At 33.2% G+C, this 18,569-nt stretch overlaps 4 protein-coding genes and 1 long non-coding RNA gene across 8 annotated transcripts; 2 read left to right on the forward strand and 3 right to left on the reverse strand.

Moving 5' to 3' along the window:
* Positions 1 to 1,032: 1,032 nt before the first annotated feature.
* Positions 1,033 to 6,404, forward strand: LOC112940035 (protein NRT1/ PTR FAMILY 1.2). Its single transcript, XM_026030210.2, has 3 exons — positions 1,033 to 2,190; positions 2,269 to 2,486; positions 4,735 to 6,404. The coding sequence occupies exons 1-3, from the start codon at positions 2,085 to 2,087 to the stop codon at positions 6,154 to 6,156; spliced, it is 1,746 nt and encodes a 581-aa protein (XP_025885995.1). The 5' UTR covers positions 1,033 to 2,084; the 3' UTR covers positions 6,157 to 6,404.
* LOC104646541 (uncharacterized) lies at positions 3,223 to 10,983 on the reverse strand. Of its 3 annotated transcripts, XR_011220252.1 has the most exons (8): positions 10,840 to 10,983; positions 10,052 to 10,117; positions 9,594 to 9,740; positions 8,062 to 9,506; positions 6,551 to 6,731; positions 4,977 to 5,189; positions 4,701 to 4,876; positions 3,223 to 3,414 (listed from the first exon to the last, which is right to left on the reverse strand). It is a non-coding gene; the product is annotated as an uncharacterized lncRNA (long non-coding RNA). The 3 variants fall into 3 exon arrangements; XR_011220253.1 differs by lacking the exon at positions 3,223 to 3,414 and having other exon boundaries at positions 4,513 to 4,876; positions 8,066 to 9,506; positions 9,637 to 9,740; XR_011220251.1 differs by lacking the exon at positions 3,223 to 3,414 and having other exon boundaries at positions 4,513 to 4,876.
* LOC101266205 (protein NRT1/ PTR FAMILY 1.2) lies at positions 7,118 to 9,639 on the forward strand. The gene is given in 4 exon segments (XM_004235632.5): positions 7,118 to 7,476; positions 7,551 to 7,768; positions 8,096 to 8,337; positions 8,339 to 9,639. Coding segments are annotated over 4 exon segments (1,782 nt in total). The 5' UTR covers positions 7,118 to 7,331; the 3' UTR covers positions 9,516 to 9,639.
* Positions 10,984 to 12,914: 1,931 nt separating the features above from the next.
* LOC101260330 (protein PLANT CADMIUM RESISTANCE 8-like) lies at positions 12,915 to 14,181 on the reverse strand. Its single transcript, XM_004236354.5, has 4 exons — positions 13,864 to 14,181; positions 13,604 to 13,675; positions 13,305 to 13,517; positions 12,915 to 13,161 (listed from the first exon to the last, which is right to left on the reverse strand). Exons 1-4 carry the CDS (start codon positions 14,012 to 14,014, stop codon positions 13,079 to 13,081), a joined length of 519 nt encoding a protein of 172 aa, XP_004236402.1. The 5' UTR covers positions 14,015 to 14,181; the 3' UTR covers positions 12,915 to 13,078.
* Positions 14,182 to 14,493: 312 nt separating this feature from the next.
* Positions 14,494 to 17,128, reverse strand: LOC101265523 (cytochrome c-type biogenesis CcmH-like mitochondrial protein). Of its 2 annotated transcripts, none has more exons than XM_004235629.5 (4): positions 17,060 to 17,128; positions 16,485 to 16,677; positions 15,052 to 15,183; positions 14,494 to 14,965 (listed from the first exon to the last, which is right to left on the reverse strand). In XM_004235629.5, the coding sequence occupies exons 2-4, from the start codon at positions 16,626 to 16,628 to the stop codon at positions 14,765 to 14,767; spliced, it is 477 nt and encodes a 158-aa protein (XP_004235677.1). In that variant the 5' UTR covers positions 16,629 to 16,677; positions 17,060 to 17,128; the 3' UTR covers positions 14,494 to 14,764. The 2 variants fall into 2 exon arrangements, with proteins under 2 accessions (XP_004235677.1, XP_004235678.1); XM_004235630.5 differs by having other exon boundaries at positions 17,019 to 17,066.
* Between the last annotated feature and the right edge of the window lie 1,441 nt (positions 17,129 to 18,569).

Genomic DNA, 18,569 nt, shown 5'->3' on the forward strand with positions numbered 1-18,569 from the left:
CTCTAATTTCAACTTAACCTGCCCATTTGACACCCCTGTTCGAACCTATAGAACACTTTATTTGTTTATGAATCATTCTTCTTAGACACAAAATGTTAGTATAATTAATAAAAGAGTATTCCGTACTCTTTGAGTACGTATAGCAATTAAAATTAAGTTCTTTATTTTTTTTATTTTCCAGCTTATACACTTCAAACAATATTAAAAAACAGAAGAATAAAAAATAAGAAATAAATTTTCTTCACTGAAGGTCTCTCTCTTTCTCTCATCCTTTATGATTCTTCTTTTGCTTTTTTTTTTTTTTTTTTTCAAAATTGCTATTATATAGATCTAAATCTCAAATATTCTAGCAAAATTTCATTTTTTTCTGATAAAAATAATATAACTTGGTTATTTTCTTAGGCAAAAAGTGTCGTTTTTATATATAATTATGATGATAAATGATTATTAGCGGATAGAAAATAAAGGCATAATGGGTGAAAATCTTTGAAAGGGTAGCAGATTTTGACGAAGAAGAAGGGGCAGGGGGGTTGTTGATTGAAAATAATTTTTTTCTTTTAAATTCTTTTTTAATTGTCACGTGTTATTATTTTATTAGTCTATCTTGTTAAGTATTTGTCTTTGAGACGCGCACATTTGTATTTGAATATATTTTTATTTTGTGTTTAATAAATATAAATTTGTTAAAATTAAAGTATTCAATCGATACAAGCCAAGTTAAGGTGTATAACTGAAATATGCGAATAATTTTAAAGGGTAACATATGACTTAAGCCATAATACTAGACAAAAAGAGATATAGATGAGATTAATTATAATGAGATAGATTATGATGAGATTAATTAGTTTGCGAGATTTTTTTTTACAAAGTGTTTGATTTGTTTTATTTAAAATAATATGTATTACATAAATTTTAAAAACGATTTATATGTTTAAAAAATCCATCACGAATGTGAAAATAGTCATGTATGAAAAGAGTTTAATGAGATACTTTTGTCTATTTATTGTATTCCAAGATAAGTTTGTAGATTTTGAAATTTTATAATACCCTACAAAACGTGTTCAATTTGAGTTGAGACTTTACAAGGTGTGTTCAATTTCAATTAGAATTCTCGGAGGCTACTCAACTCTAAACCTTAATTCATTACCTCTATATAAATGGTACATTTCTTTAAAAAGACATCTCAAAAATTTCATAAAGAAATCAAAATCTCAAAAATTTCATAAATAAATTGTGAATATCTCATATTTTACAAATTCATCGAATATTCATAAAGATATCAAATGCAAATCATATTAAATAGGTCACTAACGCCCATTGATTTATGAATATCAAGTCCAAATCATACTAATTTGAGAAATATGCAACTAATGGCCCTCGAAGTATGTAGATGAAGTCCAAATCATTCTAGTTTGAGAAATACACCAGTAACGACCTGCAAATTATGTAGATCAAGTCCAAATCATCCGCAAATTATGTAGATCAAGTCAAAATCATCCTAGGTCGAGAAATACGTTACAAACAACCTACGATTTATGGAGAAACATCATATGAGAAAAGAATTAAGGGATAAACGAAATTTCACCTGCAATCTTGATGAATAAAATTATGTTTCTTCCTATTTTTTTTGGTGATTTTAATTTATTTCTATCACTTTAAAATTTATTGCATACAAAGTCATCTCGAGGTCACTACACCATCCAAGTAAAAGAATAACTTATTTTGATATTAATTATTAATCTCGAAATAAGTTATCTCAAATTAACAATATTCCCTCCGTTTCAAAAAAGATAGCCTAGTTTGACTTGGAACGTTAAGAAAAAAAAAGAATTTTTAATCTTGCGATTCTAAATTAAAATTATGTCAAATGTAGAAACCGAGGAAATATTATTTAATCATAGGACTATTTGGTGTCACCTCATGACCCCTGATAGGAGTTACATATATTGATACATGCCTTTTTTCTTTGCATTTGATAAAATGCAGGTGCTTCTACCCCATAATTATTTTGTGTCTGTAGAACCAAACAAAAATTTTAATCATTTTGATCCTCAATTCCTAATCTCCAGTAAGTGAAGGAAGAGATGGCAGAGTATGTTCCTTTATCTCAAATGGAGGATTCAGAGAAGCAAAATTCTTCAATTAAAAGTAGAAAAAAGGGTGGATTAATTACCATTCCTTTTATTATAGGTATATACTGAACTATTTCAAATATTTCTTGTTTTGTGTTGTAATTAAGTTTTAAGTTTTATTTTTGAATTGTTACAGCAAATGAAGCACTGGAGAGTGTGGCGAGCTATGGGCTTTTACCAAATATGACATTTTATCTGATGAGAGATTACAGGATGGACATTACTACAACTCAAAATCTTCTGTTTTTCTGGTCAGCTGCTACTAATTTTTTGCCTATTGTTGGAGCTGTTGTTGCTGATTCCTATTTAGGTCGATTCCTTACTATTGGCCTTGGTTCCATCTTCAGTTTCATGGTAATTCACTTATACCTTCTTATTTCATCTTATAAATTAAAAATTAACATTTATTTTTTGAGATTATCTCTATATTTTTGCATAAAAATAAATTGATGAAAGTTTTTTGATTTTTTCTTCCTATCATCTAAGCTATCTGAATGACGTAATACTCACTTTTAACTTTTAATGTAACTCAATTCGAAAAAGAGACTCGTAACATCACTAAAAAAAATGTTAAAACTCGACTAACTTTGTGGGGATGTCAACGATTCTTTAAAACAAAACTTACAAAATTTTGTCGGATATTTTTCATACACAAAATACAGAAATAAAATGTTCGTGAAAATTACTAAATTACAAATTACAATTGAAACTAAAATAAAGAAATAAAAATCTTTCTAGCTAAGGCACAAAATTACAAGGTATAATAAATAAATGAAGAATCAGAATAAAGAACGAATGAAGGAGAAGTAATGGTCACCAATGGGAATAAGAAACTACCGCCCTACGTTACAAGTTACAACTAGGGGTGTCAAATGGGCGGATTGATTTGAAATTAGAAATATTAAAATGAGTTGAATAGAAATCGGGTTGGGTCTTGACCAACCCAAGTTTACTTTTGATTCAAATGGGTTGGACTCAAATGGGCTAAAAAATAGATTGGGTATTGACCCACCCAATTTGACCCGATTAATTTCAATAACTTAACATATTGTCGCTCAAGAATTTTTTGATGAAAAGTAACAAATTGATAGATAAATCCTAAAAGATGTTTAATAAATAATAATTCATATCTTTAATATAGATACATATCTTCATAACAAGTTTTAAACAAATTGAAATTGAAAATTGAATTGGCTCAATTGACAATTCTCTTCAAATTGATTAAGCTTGAATGTGTTGAGATTGAACCCAATCAAATTATCTTGAATCCACCCTTTAAATTCTGAATAAATTAAACAGGTTACTTATATTTGAATTCATTTTTGACAACCCTACTTACAACAATAAATGAGGGCTAACTCACGATCAATAGCCCACTAACGGTTAAAAAGAATAGCAACCAAGAAGAATGGAAATACGGCATCTTTGTACTCCATTATAAGCAAATTAATATATAAAATACTAATATTAAAATGAAAAATCAACAATCTCCCACTGATTTTAATATTAATTAAGATAGTTTATCAGTTGTAGAAATATTACGCATAATAAAGGTGTGCTTTTTATACTCTTCCGATATTATTAAGTTTTTAAAAATAAACTCAAATTTTATTAGAAACGATCTATTCTCATACTTACATAAATAAAATTTATCGAAAAAGCTTATGTAACTTTAACACTCCATCCAAATGAGCTACAAATTTTCATTAACAGTTTTATAAGTATTTTTATGGGATTTAATATTATGGAACCGCTTGTCTACTTTAAATATGCGTTAGTTTTGTCCTTTATGATGACAATCTTTATTGATCTTTTTTTTACTTCATTAGAAGTGTTCTTTTTAAGAACTTTTCTAATTGAATTATAATATATTTCTGAAGAAAATGCTAATTTCATTTTATAATCCACCTGTTTTAACTTGTTCAATTTTAATTTTTTACTTTTTATTTTTGATAAGTCAAAAAAAAAATATTCTTTTTTCTATTATATTCACAATTTATTTAGAGAGTTAATATTTTTAGAAAGATTAAAACCTTTTCAATGAGTAAATTAACTTTGAAATTCGATCAATTAATAAGGGTAAAATGATAAATTTATTATGTCAATTTTTTTTTTTAATAGATGTGTCAAGTTAAAATTGAACAAGCAAATAAACAGAGCGTATACTAATTTAGAATTTCGTAATCGTGATTTGTGACAAATATTATAATCATCAGCATGCGTTATTACTGTCAGAGGATCCAATGGTGGTTAAGTTATGAAAAATAGTACTGTCCTTATTACCCTAATTGCTGCTACAAATATTTATTTCTAAGATAACTAATTAAACCACCACTTTTTAAATTAGTAAAGGGAACATTTGAGCAATGATAAAGTTAGCTTTGTCTGAGTGATCTGTATGATTTATAGGTCAGTGTAAAATCAACCACGGAAGCTTGGCCGATGGTGGTAAATATTTGTTAGTAATTCCAGTGTGTTTTTGCAAGTGTTCACTAGGAAAATAGGTTCAGTTGGACGTGTTAACTATACAGTATATGTGACTATTCCCATAAGACGAGAGGAACTTACCTAATTTTAACACTTGAATGCCCTGTTGTTACAGGGAACTGTAGTGTTGTGGTTAACAGCAATGATTCCGAAAGCAAGACCTCCGCCTTGCAATCAATCAGGACAGGCTTGTAAATCTACAACGACATCACAATACATGCTCTTGGTTTTCTCATTTCTGCTCATGTCAATTGGTGCTGGAGGTATAAGATCGTCTTCTTTAGCATTTGGTGCTAACCAGTTAGACAAGGGAGATAATAATCCCAACAAGTATAAGATGATGGAGAGCTTCTTTACCTGGTATTATACTTTATGCGTAGCTTCTGTTTTGATTGCCCTGACGGGCATCGTTTACCTACAAGACAGACTGGGGTGGAAAGTAGGTTTTGGAGTTCCTGCCATCCTCATGTTCTTATCCGCTCTGTCTTTCTACCTTGCATCTCCATTTTATATCAAGCCAAAGGTTCGCTCAAATGTGTTTGCCAGCTTTATACAAGTAATTGTCGTTGCCTGCAAGAATAGGAAACTACATTACCCCAATCAGAACTCTGATTATCATCACAAGAATGGTTCAGGACCTCAAGTGCCAACGGAGAAATTGAGATTCTTAAACAAAGCTTGCATCATTAAAAGACCTGAAGATGTTAAGCCAAATGGAGTTGCAGCCAATCCATGGAACCTTTGCACAGTGGAGCAAGTTGAGGAGCTAAAAGCCCTCATTAGAGTCTTGCCATTGTGGTCAACGGGGATCATGATATCAATAAACATGAGCCAAAGTTCATTCCCTTTATTACAAGCTCAATCCATGGATAGACATCTAACTAAAGGGTTCGAAATTCCAGCAGGATCATTTGGGATGTTTATGATGATTGCGTTAACAATTTGGGTTTTTCTCTATGACCGAGTGATGCTTCCATTGGCATCAAAGATCAAAGGAAGACCAGTTCGTCTAAAACCTATAGTCAGAATGGGAATTGGCATATTTGTCTCTTGCATGTCCATGGTAGTCTCTGGTATTATTGAACATGTTCGACGAAGAAAAGCAATCTATCAAGGGCTGTTGAGCAACTCGCAGGGTTTGGTGGAGATGTCAGCATTGTGGCTCATAATACCAAGCTGTTTAAATGGGATAGCAGAGGCATTCAGCTCGATCGGCTCCACAGAGTTCTATTATTCGGAGTTACCAAGGAGTATGTCAAGTATTGCATCAGCTCTTTTAGGATTGGGAATGGCAGTGGCAAGTCTTTTAGCAAGTGTGATTTTGAGTGCTGTGGATAAGTACACCAAAGGAGAAGGGAAAGAAAGTTGGGTTTCAAGCAATATCAACAAGGGACACTATGAGTATTACTACTGGTTTCTTGCTCTATTGACAGCTTTCAATCTGATTTATTTTGTGGCTTGTTGCTGGCAATATGGAACCTCTGTTGAAGTTGACATCACTATCAAAATGATGGAGCTTAGTGATGATGATGACTGATTAGTTTTGCCAAATTCATTCTTTTGGGCCCCAAAAAATTCAGGATGATTTGACAAGTATGCTTATTACATTTATTTAATTAGTTTCTGGAAATGTGCGTTATCATTCACCTCAAAAAACTTGATAAAATGTTTGTATTGTAAATAATAAATTAGAATGTACATATATTATTCGACTTTCTTTGTACTATAAAGATTAAATCAAAACATATATAAGAGAAAGTAACAACTTTTAAGTTGAAGCTAAAATATGTCGCAAACTTGATGCTGCCTTACAGACATATATATATATGTATAAAGTGTTTATTTCATAAAATTAACTATTTTGCATGAAGTTAGTTAGTTCTTGCATAAATATTTTGTGTCAAATTAATTCACAAAACAAGGAGAAATACCTTATAAGGGACAAGCTTAGTGCAGGCTTCAATTCCTCAGCTTGTTTTCTTCTGAACTCAGCTAGAGTCAGGAAAAACAATTGCACACACCACTTCACCATAGTCTTTCTCAGGTAATCCTAACACACAACGTTCTGATATAGCTGGATATTGTGGAGAGTGTGTAGCATCCAAGGGAATCCTGGTCCAACAGAGTGCAGTTTGAGATATTCAGCAAACAGAACAGATTGTATTGTACACAAAGAATGCAGAATAGTTGTCATAGATGCAAATATCTAACAAACTCTATTAAGAGATTAATAGTGGGACAAGCAAAGAGGAAAAGAAATGCAACCTTTCACACAGTATTACGGAAATGTTGATTTTTTAATTAGAAATTTTAAGTTTAAATTTTGTGCGAATAGTATTTAAAGTTAGAAAGTCAGACTTCGATACAATATATACTATATGACAAAAAATCAAAAAAGAAAAATAAGAAGACATGGAAATATGGAAATATGTGATGATGTGGTCAATGGTATTAATTAGAATTTTATATAGAGAGAGATAAAATATTATATAAAAAGTGGGAAGACATAGAAATATGTGATGATGAGTCGTGCCTTTTTCTTGCATTTGCTAACCGGCAGCTGCATTCACTTCCCCATCATTATTTTGTTTCTGTAGATTCAGCGGTTGTCTGTTTTATCATCTTTTTTTCCATTTTGACTTAGCGTTTTTCATTGTTTTAACTTCCTTCATCCCCAATTCCTCTGATTAATAACCTCCAGTAAGTGAGGAGATGGAGCAAGAAATGGAGGAGTTTCTTCCTTTAAATCAAGGATCTAAAATGGAGGATTCAGAGAGGCAAACTTATTCACATTCTTCTCTGATTCCAATTAAAAGTAGAAACAAGGGTGGACTTATGACTATGCCTTTTATCATAGGTAATGGAGTATTTCAAATATTTTGGGGATTTTTTGTTTGTTTTATAATTAAGTTTTATTTTGAATCATTTCAGCAAATGAGGCACTGGAGAATGTGGCTAGCTATGGGCTTTTACCAAATATGACATTTTATCTGATGAGAGAATACAGGATGGACATTACTGCAACTCAAAATCTTCTATTTTTCTGGTCAGCTGCTACCAATTTTTTGCCTATTGTTGGAGCTGTTGTTGCTGATTCCTATTTAGGTCGGTTCCTCACTATTGGCCTTGGTTCCATCTTCAGTTTCATGGTAACTTACTTTTCACTTAAAACTAATCTGTTGCTAATTAGTGTTTTATAGTTTCCGATTTCATCTTTCTTCTCGTTCAGGTCGAGGTCACCAATTATTAAGTCTTTGTCAGCGTAATCTGTATGATCTATAGGTCATTGTAGAATCAACCACTAATGCTTGCGCGATGCTATAGGTTTGTTGTAATGTTAGTGTTTTTTTGCGAGTGCGCACCTGATATGTTCAGTTGGACCTGTTAGTTATACAGTATATTTTTCTATGCCCATAAGACAAGAGGATTGTAGTTAACTTACTGACTTTTAACACGTCAATGTCCTCTTGTTGCAGGGAACAGCAGTGTTGTGGTTAACAGCTATGATTCCGAGAGCAAGGCCTCCGCCTTGCAATCAATCAGGACAGGCTTGTAAATCTACAACGACATCACAATACATGCTCTTGGTTTTCTCGTTTCTGCTCATGTCAATTGGTGCAGGAGGTATAAGACCGTGTTCTTTAGCTTTTGGTGCTAACCAGTTTGACAAGGGAGATAATAATTCCAACAAGCGTACGGTGTTGGAGAGCTTCTTTGCCTTCATCCATAGTCTCTGTTCTGATTGCCCTGACAGGTATTGTTTACCTTCAAGACAGATTCGGGTGGAAAATAGGTTTTGGAGTTCCTGCAATCCTCATGTTCTTATCCGTGCTGTTTTTCTTCCTTGCTTCTCCGTTTTATATCAAGCCAAAGGTTCGCTCGAACGTCTTTGCCAGCTTTATACAAGTACTTGTCGTTGCCTGCAAGAATAGGAAACTCCGTTACCCCAATCAGAACTCTGATTACCATCACAAGAGTGGTTCAGGACCTCAAGCGCCATCGGATAAATTGAGATTCTTAAACAAAGCTTGCATCATTAAAAGCCCTGAAGATGTTAAGCTAAATGGAGGTGCAGCCAATCCATGGAACCTTTGCACAGTGGAGCAAGTTGAGGAGCTAAAATCCCTCGTTAGAGTCATGCCATTGTGGTCGACGGGGATCATGATATCAATAAACTTGAGCCAAAGTTCATTCCCTCTACTACAAGCTCAATCCATGAATAGGCATCTAAATAAAGGATTCCAAATTCCAGCTGGGTCATTTGGGATGTTTATGATGATTGCTTTAACAATTTGGGTTTTTTTCTATGACCGCATGATGCTTCCATTGGCATCGAAGATCAGAGGAAGACCAGTTCGTCTAAAACCAATAGTCAGAATGGGAATTGGCATATTCATCTCTTGCATGTCAATGGTAGTCTCTGGAATTGTTGAACATGTTCGACGAAGAAAAGCAATCAATCAAGGGCTCTTGAACAATTCACAGGGTTTGGTGGAGATGTCGGCATTGTGGCTCATAATACCAAACAGTTTAAACGGGATAGCAGAGGCATTCAGTGCGATCGGTTCCACAGAGTTCTATTATTCAGAGCTCCCAAAGAGTATGTCAAGTATTGCATCTGCTCTTTTAGGACTGGGAATGGCAGTGGCAAGTCTTTTAGCAAGTGTGATTTTGAGTGCTGTGGATAAGTACACCAAAGGAGAAGGAACAGAAAGTTGGGTTTCAAGCAATATCAACAAGGGACACTATGAGTATTACTACTGGCTTCTTGCTGTATTGACAGCTTTTAATCTGCTTTATTTTGTGGCTTGTTGCCGGCAATATGGACCTTCTGCTGACGTTGACATCACTAAGAGAATGATGGGGCTTAGTGATGATGATGATCATCTGCCATAGCGGAATGACTCAGGCAAACTTGGTGAAATGCACCAAAATAATGCTAGTTAAATTATAAATTGAGATACTAATATATACTTATGAAGCGATAAAGCTTATGAAAAAGATGTGTGGTCTTCACTTATTGATTTGATGCATGGTTTGAATGTGAGCAAGGTTTGGAACAACTCCCCTTCGCATAGCATTCCAAGGCCGCGAGTCCCACACAAACAGGCAAGTAGGTATCTGTAACATATAAGTTCAACGGCAAACATTAGTTTGGCAGACATCTTGGTACTCGAGTATTACATTTATCTTGCATAAGAACCAAATCACAAAACAATACTTTCTGTCCCAAGTTATAGTTAATCAATATCAACAGAATAAGCTCATAAATTCCTTATCCTTGGAATGGAAGCAGAAAGAAGTCATGGAAAAAAATTATTCTCATTAAGGAAGACTCAAATGTTTCCATAATCTCTTGTAAACAATGATATTGTATCGCAAATGATAGTCAGAATATTGATTGGTACTGAAAGAAATATCAATGAACATACCTAGCAGGTAGCCCTAACTCTTATAAGGACAACGAAATAGGAGAGTGTGTAGCATCCAAGGGAATCCTGGGCCAACAGAGTATGCTGTGTGAGAATGTCAGCAAACAATACAGATGGTACTCCAAGAATACAGAATATTTGTGTAGATGCAAATATCCATCAACCTCCATTAAGAGATTAATGAGAATAAGAACACAAATGGAAATTGTTTAATCTAATACAAAGAGCCTAATAAATTACACAATAGAATTTAAAAATGCATTGTATTTTCCTCATTGTTTCTGATTCATTCAACAGTCAGAATTAGTTATTCCATAAAGAATTACAAGTCTTTAACGCCCCCACCCCCAGCCTACATCAACAACTAAGCTTAAATGCTACAAAGTCAATGTCGGCTATATGAATCCTTAGACTATGGTGTTCCATTTAAAGCTCATGTTAGAGCAATATCATACAAAATAAAAATAGAAACAAAAAGGCGATATTCCCTTCTCCTAGCCCCACCTGAATAGAATAATAAGAAAATACAATATTATAAAGACAAAATTCAATCGCCAAGAGCAAAATCTTCGTTAAAAAGCTAAATGTAATACGAGATCGCTTGAATTCCACACAGCGAGTTAACAAAAATCAGATTGCAACCATTTCTCAATCTCAACAAAGACGAATCACGTACATGAAAAATTTAATAACTCCAGTTTGATTGGGCGATCGCATATAAAAGCACAGAGAATGAGCATTATTGAAATTGACAATGTTCGATGAAGAACAAATCAATATTCACTTACCGGAATAGAAAAGCCGAAAGGTAGGGTTTATAGAAGAAGAAAAATAATATGCATGGGAAAAGGGAGAGCGATTGAAGCGAAAGTGGTTGAGTAAATCTTCTGTTTGCCCTTCACCTCTCCAAATTCAATACCGCCGCCCGTCATGTGATTGGGAAAATTTTGCACAAGCCACCGATTGTTAAAGTAATGGTAAAGATATGATACCGGGCCTAACACAAGTTCAAAATCTAGACTGAAGCGTAATTTTTTTAAATATATATTTAAATAGTATAAATTTAAGGAATCTCAGTGTAATACAATAATTGCATTCTGTCCCGATAAATTTAGTATTTACTAATAATTCCTTAAAATTGTTGTGGCATGATACATTAGTATGTTGTGATACATGGTAAATGATACACCGTAACTTAAAACTGTTAAGATTAAAAAAGGGAAAAAACGGAACATTTAAATTTGTTATCTAAATCAACTTAAATTACGGTAACCGTTCATTAATAAGCATTAATTCAGCACGTAATTGGATAACAATTTCAAATTTTGAAAATTCAAGATTATATCATTTAGTTTGAAGACATTTTTATGAACATCTAGTTATTAAACTTATTGACTGATACATGATAACAATTTTCAAAAACTCGTGATATATAGAAAATCATATGATACACATCTAATTCATGTATCAATGCATCGTCTAAACACTATAACACACTGAGTCGATATGTATCAGCAAGCACACTTGATGGCGTAGTTATTAAACTTATTGACTGATACATGATAACAATTTTCAAAAACTCTTGATACATAGGAAATCATATGATACACATCTAATTCATGTATCAATGCATCGACTAACACACTATAACACACTGAATACTTATGTATTAAATTTATTGTTTGATACATGATAACAATTTTCAAAAATTCATGATACATATGGGATTCCTTTACTAAAATTTTTACTAATTTCAACAACAATGGTTGCTGCTTCTTTTTTTCCTTTTTTGGTGTATTTTGTCAACCATTGATTTAGATGATTCGTCAAGATCTTTGTTTGAATTCTTCCGAACATTCATAGGATCATGCAAAGACTTTTTTCTATTTTCTTTCCAATTTTCATCGTCCGAATCATAAATCCTTTTATTAGTAAAAAGATCCATTAATATGATGTAATAGAACAATGAACAAAAACAAAAAAAGAAAAGAAAAGAAGAAGGGATGATGGAGTAAGAAGAAAAAGAACACCTAGAGACGGCTGATGTAATATAGCAATGAACAAGAAGAAAAAAATAGAAGAAAATAAGAGCAGATAATGGATTAAGAAGAAGAAGAAAAAGACTATAGACGGATGATGGAGTAAGAAGAAGAAGAAGAACTAGAGAACAATGGTCCAATTTTCAGAAATTTCAAATTTTTTGAATTTTGAAATTCAAAATTTCATATTAAATGTTGTGAAACGTTTTTAGTTAAAATTAATAATTCAAAATCAAAAAGTGATTCAGAAGACTGAGTGTTTTAGTGGAGAAAAAATAGGCATGATATTGGGAAAGTGTGTGTTATAGGAGAGAGAAGACTCTATGTATGTCTAAACTTCTACTAAAATTAAAAAAAGAGAATTATGTAATATTTAAAAAAAGAAGGGAAAATTAGAGAATACTAAACTTATCATCGTGTATTTAAGTTATTTTTCCATTTAAATAGGGCTCAACAGTGATAAACAACAAATTGAATGAGTCTGAATCGCATTTAAATTGTATAGAGCGCTTTTATGAGTTGTTGATCAAAAAAAAAGAATGAGTAGGAAAAAGAGAGTGAACAATTTATGCAATTCCCATTTTTGTTCACTCGTTTGAAACTAGCACTTATTTTTTTATTGATTTTCGGAGCAATAACATTCTTATTCGAAAGGAGTTACCACATTTCACATCAAGCTAGACCTCTCTAATTAAATTGTGCGTGATTTTTGAGACTTTTGATTATTTTTCTTATAATAAAATTCAGTATTGAAATCGTAAAAGGACTTTATTTAATAGTACTCTTTCATTTTTTAAAAAAAAAAGGTAATAGGGCCTAGAGCATTTCTTTCAATAAAAAGAAAATTTCATTGTAACGGAAATGGAACAATAATACAAACAGGTGCTTGAATTAAAGGATATAAACTTCAAACATGAATAGAATTTGGTAAAAAATTAAAAATTACAACCTTAATTTAAACAATAACAAAAATCAGATACTCTTCAATTTACTTGTACATGGATTGTACTGAGGGAGCTTGATTCATTTGCTGGTTTCCATATTGCTGCTGAGCAACAATGCCATTCCAACCTGCATTAAGTTTTACAGACCCACATTAACATTTGAGAATGTATACATACAAAAAAGATTACGTTCATTCTAAACTCACTGACTCTAGTTTCTAGATTTGCCTATGACAAAGCAGAATATTAATAGGAAAGATGATTTCATACCAAGAGCTGGATCCAGTCCCCTAATACGAAGCTCTCTGAACTCTTGACAAAGTGAACAAAATGGACAAAAGATGTGAGAAACTACATCTGAATAGGGAGCTTCCACCAGATTGTACCTCTGCCTCAACTTTGTTCTGTACTTGGAGCCCATGATCCATTGAGAGCAAACAGCAGGCATCATCAAGAGATACATAAAAGACCCCAATGGACAAGCTGCAGCCACCATCCAAATATCACAAAGAATTACTAACACACTTCTTTTACAAGACTTATTGGATAGATTTTAGAGAACAACTTACTCATTTCTCCTGCATCTTGAACTTCAGCTATCTGTCCAAACGTCAAACAAGGGAACAACGCTGTCATGGCAGCTGTACAAACAACAATGTTTAATATCAATATCATTGCTACATAATGCCTACACTATCTTACAGGAGGAGAGTTGTAGTAGGCTGACAACCAGCGTAAAACTAGTTAATTTATGATCACTCCTACGCCTCATGATCAGACATAACTGACACTAAGATTACAATTGTATAGGACAAAAATGTATACATACCATTAGTTTGGTCCAAATGACAATCAAATAAGCCAGTGCTCCATGGAGTTCCTGTTAGTGTTGGTGCATATGCTCCTTGGTATGAGGGATTTGGCACACCGCCGACTGGCTGAGCATTTTCAGTTTCATTAGAGGAATCAACTCTTCCCATTGTATCTAAAGCTTTGGTGTCTCAGTAGGAAGAAGATGAATGAGGTCCTTTCTTATGCTATATAAGAAAGGATTATGTGTTTACTTTGAATAACTAATCAATTAAGACACTTCAAATATGCTGCAGTCAATTGTTCGTTTTGGTTTTAGACGTTTAATTAATCACAGAAAAGGGGGATTTCAAATCAAAACTTTAGTATTATAAGTTTGATTCCAAGCCAAGTTGGCTAAGGTGTTCACATGTCAGTAGCCGATAATTGTGGCAAATTGCACACTGGAAAGTCATCGGTAGAATGTTCCCAGCCTGTAGTTTGAAGCAGCTTCTTCTTTTTTCAACTTCTTTGTAACACTCTGTAGTGTGAATGTGATAGTTGAAAGTCTCACCTCTATAAAAGAGATTGACTAAAAGCTAGTTATGCAAAAGTCAACTCTTCATAGAGTAGAGGAATGAAAAATTAACTGTATAATATATACTAAGATGCTCTATCAGAAAACTATGTAAGCATTATTATTACATTGAAGTCAACTCATAACCAAATTGTACCCTTTTGTACAATACAACTTATATCAGGGAATACCCTTAGAAAAATGTATAATCAGGATGATGGATGACCAATTCAAAAACGCCAATGCAAAATGACATGGATAGGGTGGTTTCTTGACTAGCTGGCAATTTGAGATATTCCAGCCAAAAAAATATATATATATAGAATACAAGGGAAGTGATGACAATTAACAGGTTAAAGAGTTTTCATTGCTGAAGCAATCTTTTCCACCAACTCAAGGAAGACGTTCCTCCAGGAGGTGGCGTGAGGACATCGAGCATGGTTTCTTTCTCCTTTGGGGTTAAGGGAATTCCTCGAACGAGATTCAAAGCCATAATGTGCACATTGGTCTTCTGTCTGTGCTTCTTGTAAGCCCACAAACCTCCAGCAGCACCAGCAACTAGTAGCTGCATCAAGAAAATTTCAAACAACTTCAGTGTTTCTGTCTATTAATGAAATATCAAGGCAGAGGTGGATAAAATCTTCAACTGACCGGAGAGAGCCATATAGCAGCCGTCTGCATATCAAATTTTGGGGCATAAAGTACAGTTTCACCAAAATCATCTTCAAGCTTTGTATAGATCTCCTTGTCAGACTTCCCAGCTTTAATTTCATCTCGAATTAGCTAATAAGATTACCCAAGTCAAAAAAAGAACTCCCAAGAGTAGGAATAACTTAGGCATGGGATACAAGGACTTATATGCTAAAGCCAAATGATGCAAAGCAAAGAACACTTGTCCTAAATGAAAAATACACTTCTGTGTGTAACCATTCCACTCAAGTATGATGATTTAATCAGTAAGTTGGTCCAAAAAACGTAGAATTATGACATTACACTCTCATAGGAGCAAACCTAATAAAAAACGAAATATCAACCACCAATTCAGGAAGTCTTGGTTTTTGAGCTGGGATTAACTCTTCATCAATCAAAAGCAAGTCACACAAACAAAGAAGATTAAGCCTTTTCCTGAGCACACACAAAAAATAGTTCCTTAGTAGTTTTTATTCAAAATAATGGACAATCCAGAAATAGCATATTCAATCAGTTCAAGAAAAACCAGACATAGAACAGGAAAGAACCGACTGAAAGAGTTCAGTTTACTCATTTTAAGAACACAGCGGAAAGAACTAGTTGAAGCGGGGAAAATAAATGTCAGCGATATGGGGACGATGATTATTGTCTTAAATGTAAAATCGATACCTTCAAAAAGGTAATTTCATGGGCAACTTGTTTGTTTACTCACTTTACCTCAGCCTATTTAAGCTTGCATAACAATGTAAACTCACAACCATTTATGTGGTCGTGAGATCGATTCTTATATTGTGCCAAAGCAATTTATAAAACACATGTTGAAAAGTTTGAATGCTACGCGGGGAAAATGAATACTTTATAGCCATTGGCCTTCTCCTTTGTACAAAAATATTGGCCATAACTGATGTTACTCTCCTCTTTACCTACAAACCAAACCACCAAAGCAACAAAAGGAAAAAAACAAAAGAGCCATGGAGACAGAAACAAGTTCAACATTAAAACTTCCTCAGTCTTCAGTAAATTCAGCTGAGGATTTAGGGATTTTAACCCCTCTTCACACTTCAGCTTCAATTCCAATTTCGTGGGACGAAGAGCCTGGAAGGCCTCGTCCATGTACTGACCTTATCCCTCTTCCAAACTCCATTAATTTCAATGAGCCCAAACTATGCTTAGAGACACATCCTAGGCTTTACATGGAAATCTGCCAAAAGTTCTTCTCCCATAACTCTTTATTTTATGGGTCTCATATTACCATAAAAGGATGACATGGCGTATCAATGGTCAAAACACAACATTACCAGCTTGCATATGCTTTCGTTCTCTTTGCATCAAATGTCCTCTCCATCAAGAGAAACTAGGGATGCAAATGCGAGAAATGTAATAATAAGACATACCTTCCTGAGGAGAATGGCAATGTCAGCTTGAGAATCTTCAATGGACTGACTGCCACATTCTGTACACCTAACATTGTGGCTGATATTTCTTGCTCTCGCCTCTACTAACCTCTGTTTCGTCACCTGATCCTCTTCCCCCTCCATAGAAATATATAATCAAGCTTTCTACTCAATAACAAAGTTCCCAAAAAATCTGTAAAAAAGTTATAAGAATAACCAAAAAAGAACTTAATCAAGAAAATCCAAATTTTCAGCTACGCATTTTATCAAACACCTCGCATGCACAGTACCCAACTATACCAAAACAACACAATCATTCACAAATGGTATTTCTAGCGTAGCAAGAAAGCATATGCAATAGAAAAAGTAGCGATCGGACTTTAACTACCATCGGATTTCACTATATTCCAGTCAAGACCATTTTCTGACCTCTATATATGGATTATGTAACTTAGCATAGCAAAAAATATATATATTAAGCAAAACAGCAACATAAACTTCACAACAATTATAGAAATAAATCGAAAAACACACCAAGTTTGAAGCTTTTCTTCAAGAAAAAAAACAGTAGATACCTGTGATGGGAGGAGCAATGGCGAAACTGGAAATAACGGGGCGGGTTGGACGGGCCATTAATAGTTGGGCCAAATATGTGTTGTGATTATGGGCCTATAATGGTAGTATATGGGCCTATAATGGTAGTATATGGGCCTATAATGATAGTATATGGGCCTAACGTGATGTAATCAATATTTCTATTACTACAAATCCTCATTCTATATTGATGGACATGTTCTCATCAAGTATTGAAGTTGCATCCATCATGAAAATATTCAAATACTTGTAGCTACTTGGAATCAGTTGCATGATTTTTCTCACATTGATAACATTTTTCTGTGGACATTTAAATACTACATGTAGTTCTTAGATGTTGTTTTTTAATATTCAGCTAATTGATATTGCATATAAAATGTAGATGAAAATGAAGATATCATGTTGATGTTTATGTTAATATTTTTAAATTGTAATTTAATTTTGTAAAGTAACACTATTCTTTCTAAAAGTGACATAACCCGATACAGTTTGAAGCCCACGTATTGATTAGTTAAGCGAGATATGTTTACTAACCCACAAAAATTGAATCAATCTAGACTGATTCGTCAATTTCAAAGCTTATATAGACTAGGCCAAATATCAATAGCTAGATTTATTCCATGTAACAAAACTAGTATTTATACAAATGAAAGTTATCCTTCTCTTCTTAATTCCTTTTTCAATAGCTTATCCAATTTTGGTGCGTGGAATATGACCATTCATAATAAATTCAATAATTCAAGTCAAGATTTCGAGACATGTTTTCATCCTGAAATAAACTAGTCCTATGTATCAAGAAGAGAAAGAAAATATTCTATATGTGTACAAGTAAGCGATAAAAGTCGTACTAAAATTATAAGTATTTTTACATTTTTCATTAAAGCTTTGTGTTCAAGCTTTAAAGTATAAAATAAAGTGTATTACTTTTTATGTGAATCAAATTTAATTAAATTTTATGGTATAAATACCAAACATGAAATATACGTAAAAAAATAATAATAATAATAATCGGGGACAGTTCAATAAGGGAGAAGAGACAAATAGAGGTGGGAAAATCTAAAAATTAAAATAGGCATTGAATTTGTCAAAACACAATAAGGTGATTTTACAAGCAATGGCCACATTAAAATAAAGTCTCTTTATATATATATATATAGTGTGTGTGTGTGTTTTGCCCTTTGGGGCCCTAGCTATTATCTTTAATATCTCTCTTGTCTTAGACTCCACAAACCAACAATATCATGAGACCTTTTGTTTTCTTACACTTTATTTTTGTTTCATTATTATCAGCTTTAGTGCCTTTATTTCTCTTCAACATTATTATTTTTTGATAGTTACTTTTCACCTGTCTTCCAAAACTAACATTCCCCACTCTTTTTCCCCCATCTACTTTTTTTCCTCAACCAACCTTCCTCCCTAAGTCAATAATCAATATATATTGCATGTATATATATATATATTCTTCATAAATGCACCTCTTTTCTCTTTACT

The sequence above is a fragment of the Solanum lycopersicum genome, chromosome 3 (genome assembly GCF_036512215.1).
Source record: "Solanum lycopersicum chromosome 3, SLM_r2.1".
NCBI classification, from domain to species: Eukaryota; Viridiplantae; Streptophyta; class Magnoliopsida; order Solanales; family Solanaceae; genus Solanum; species Solanum lycopersicum.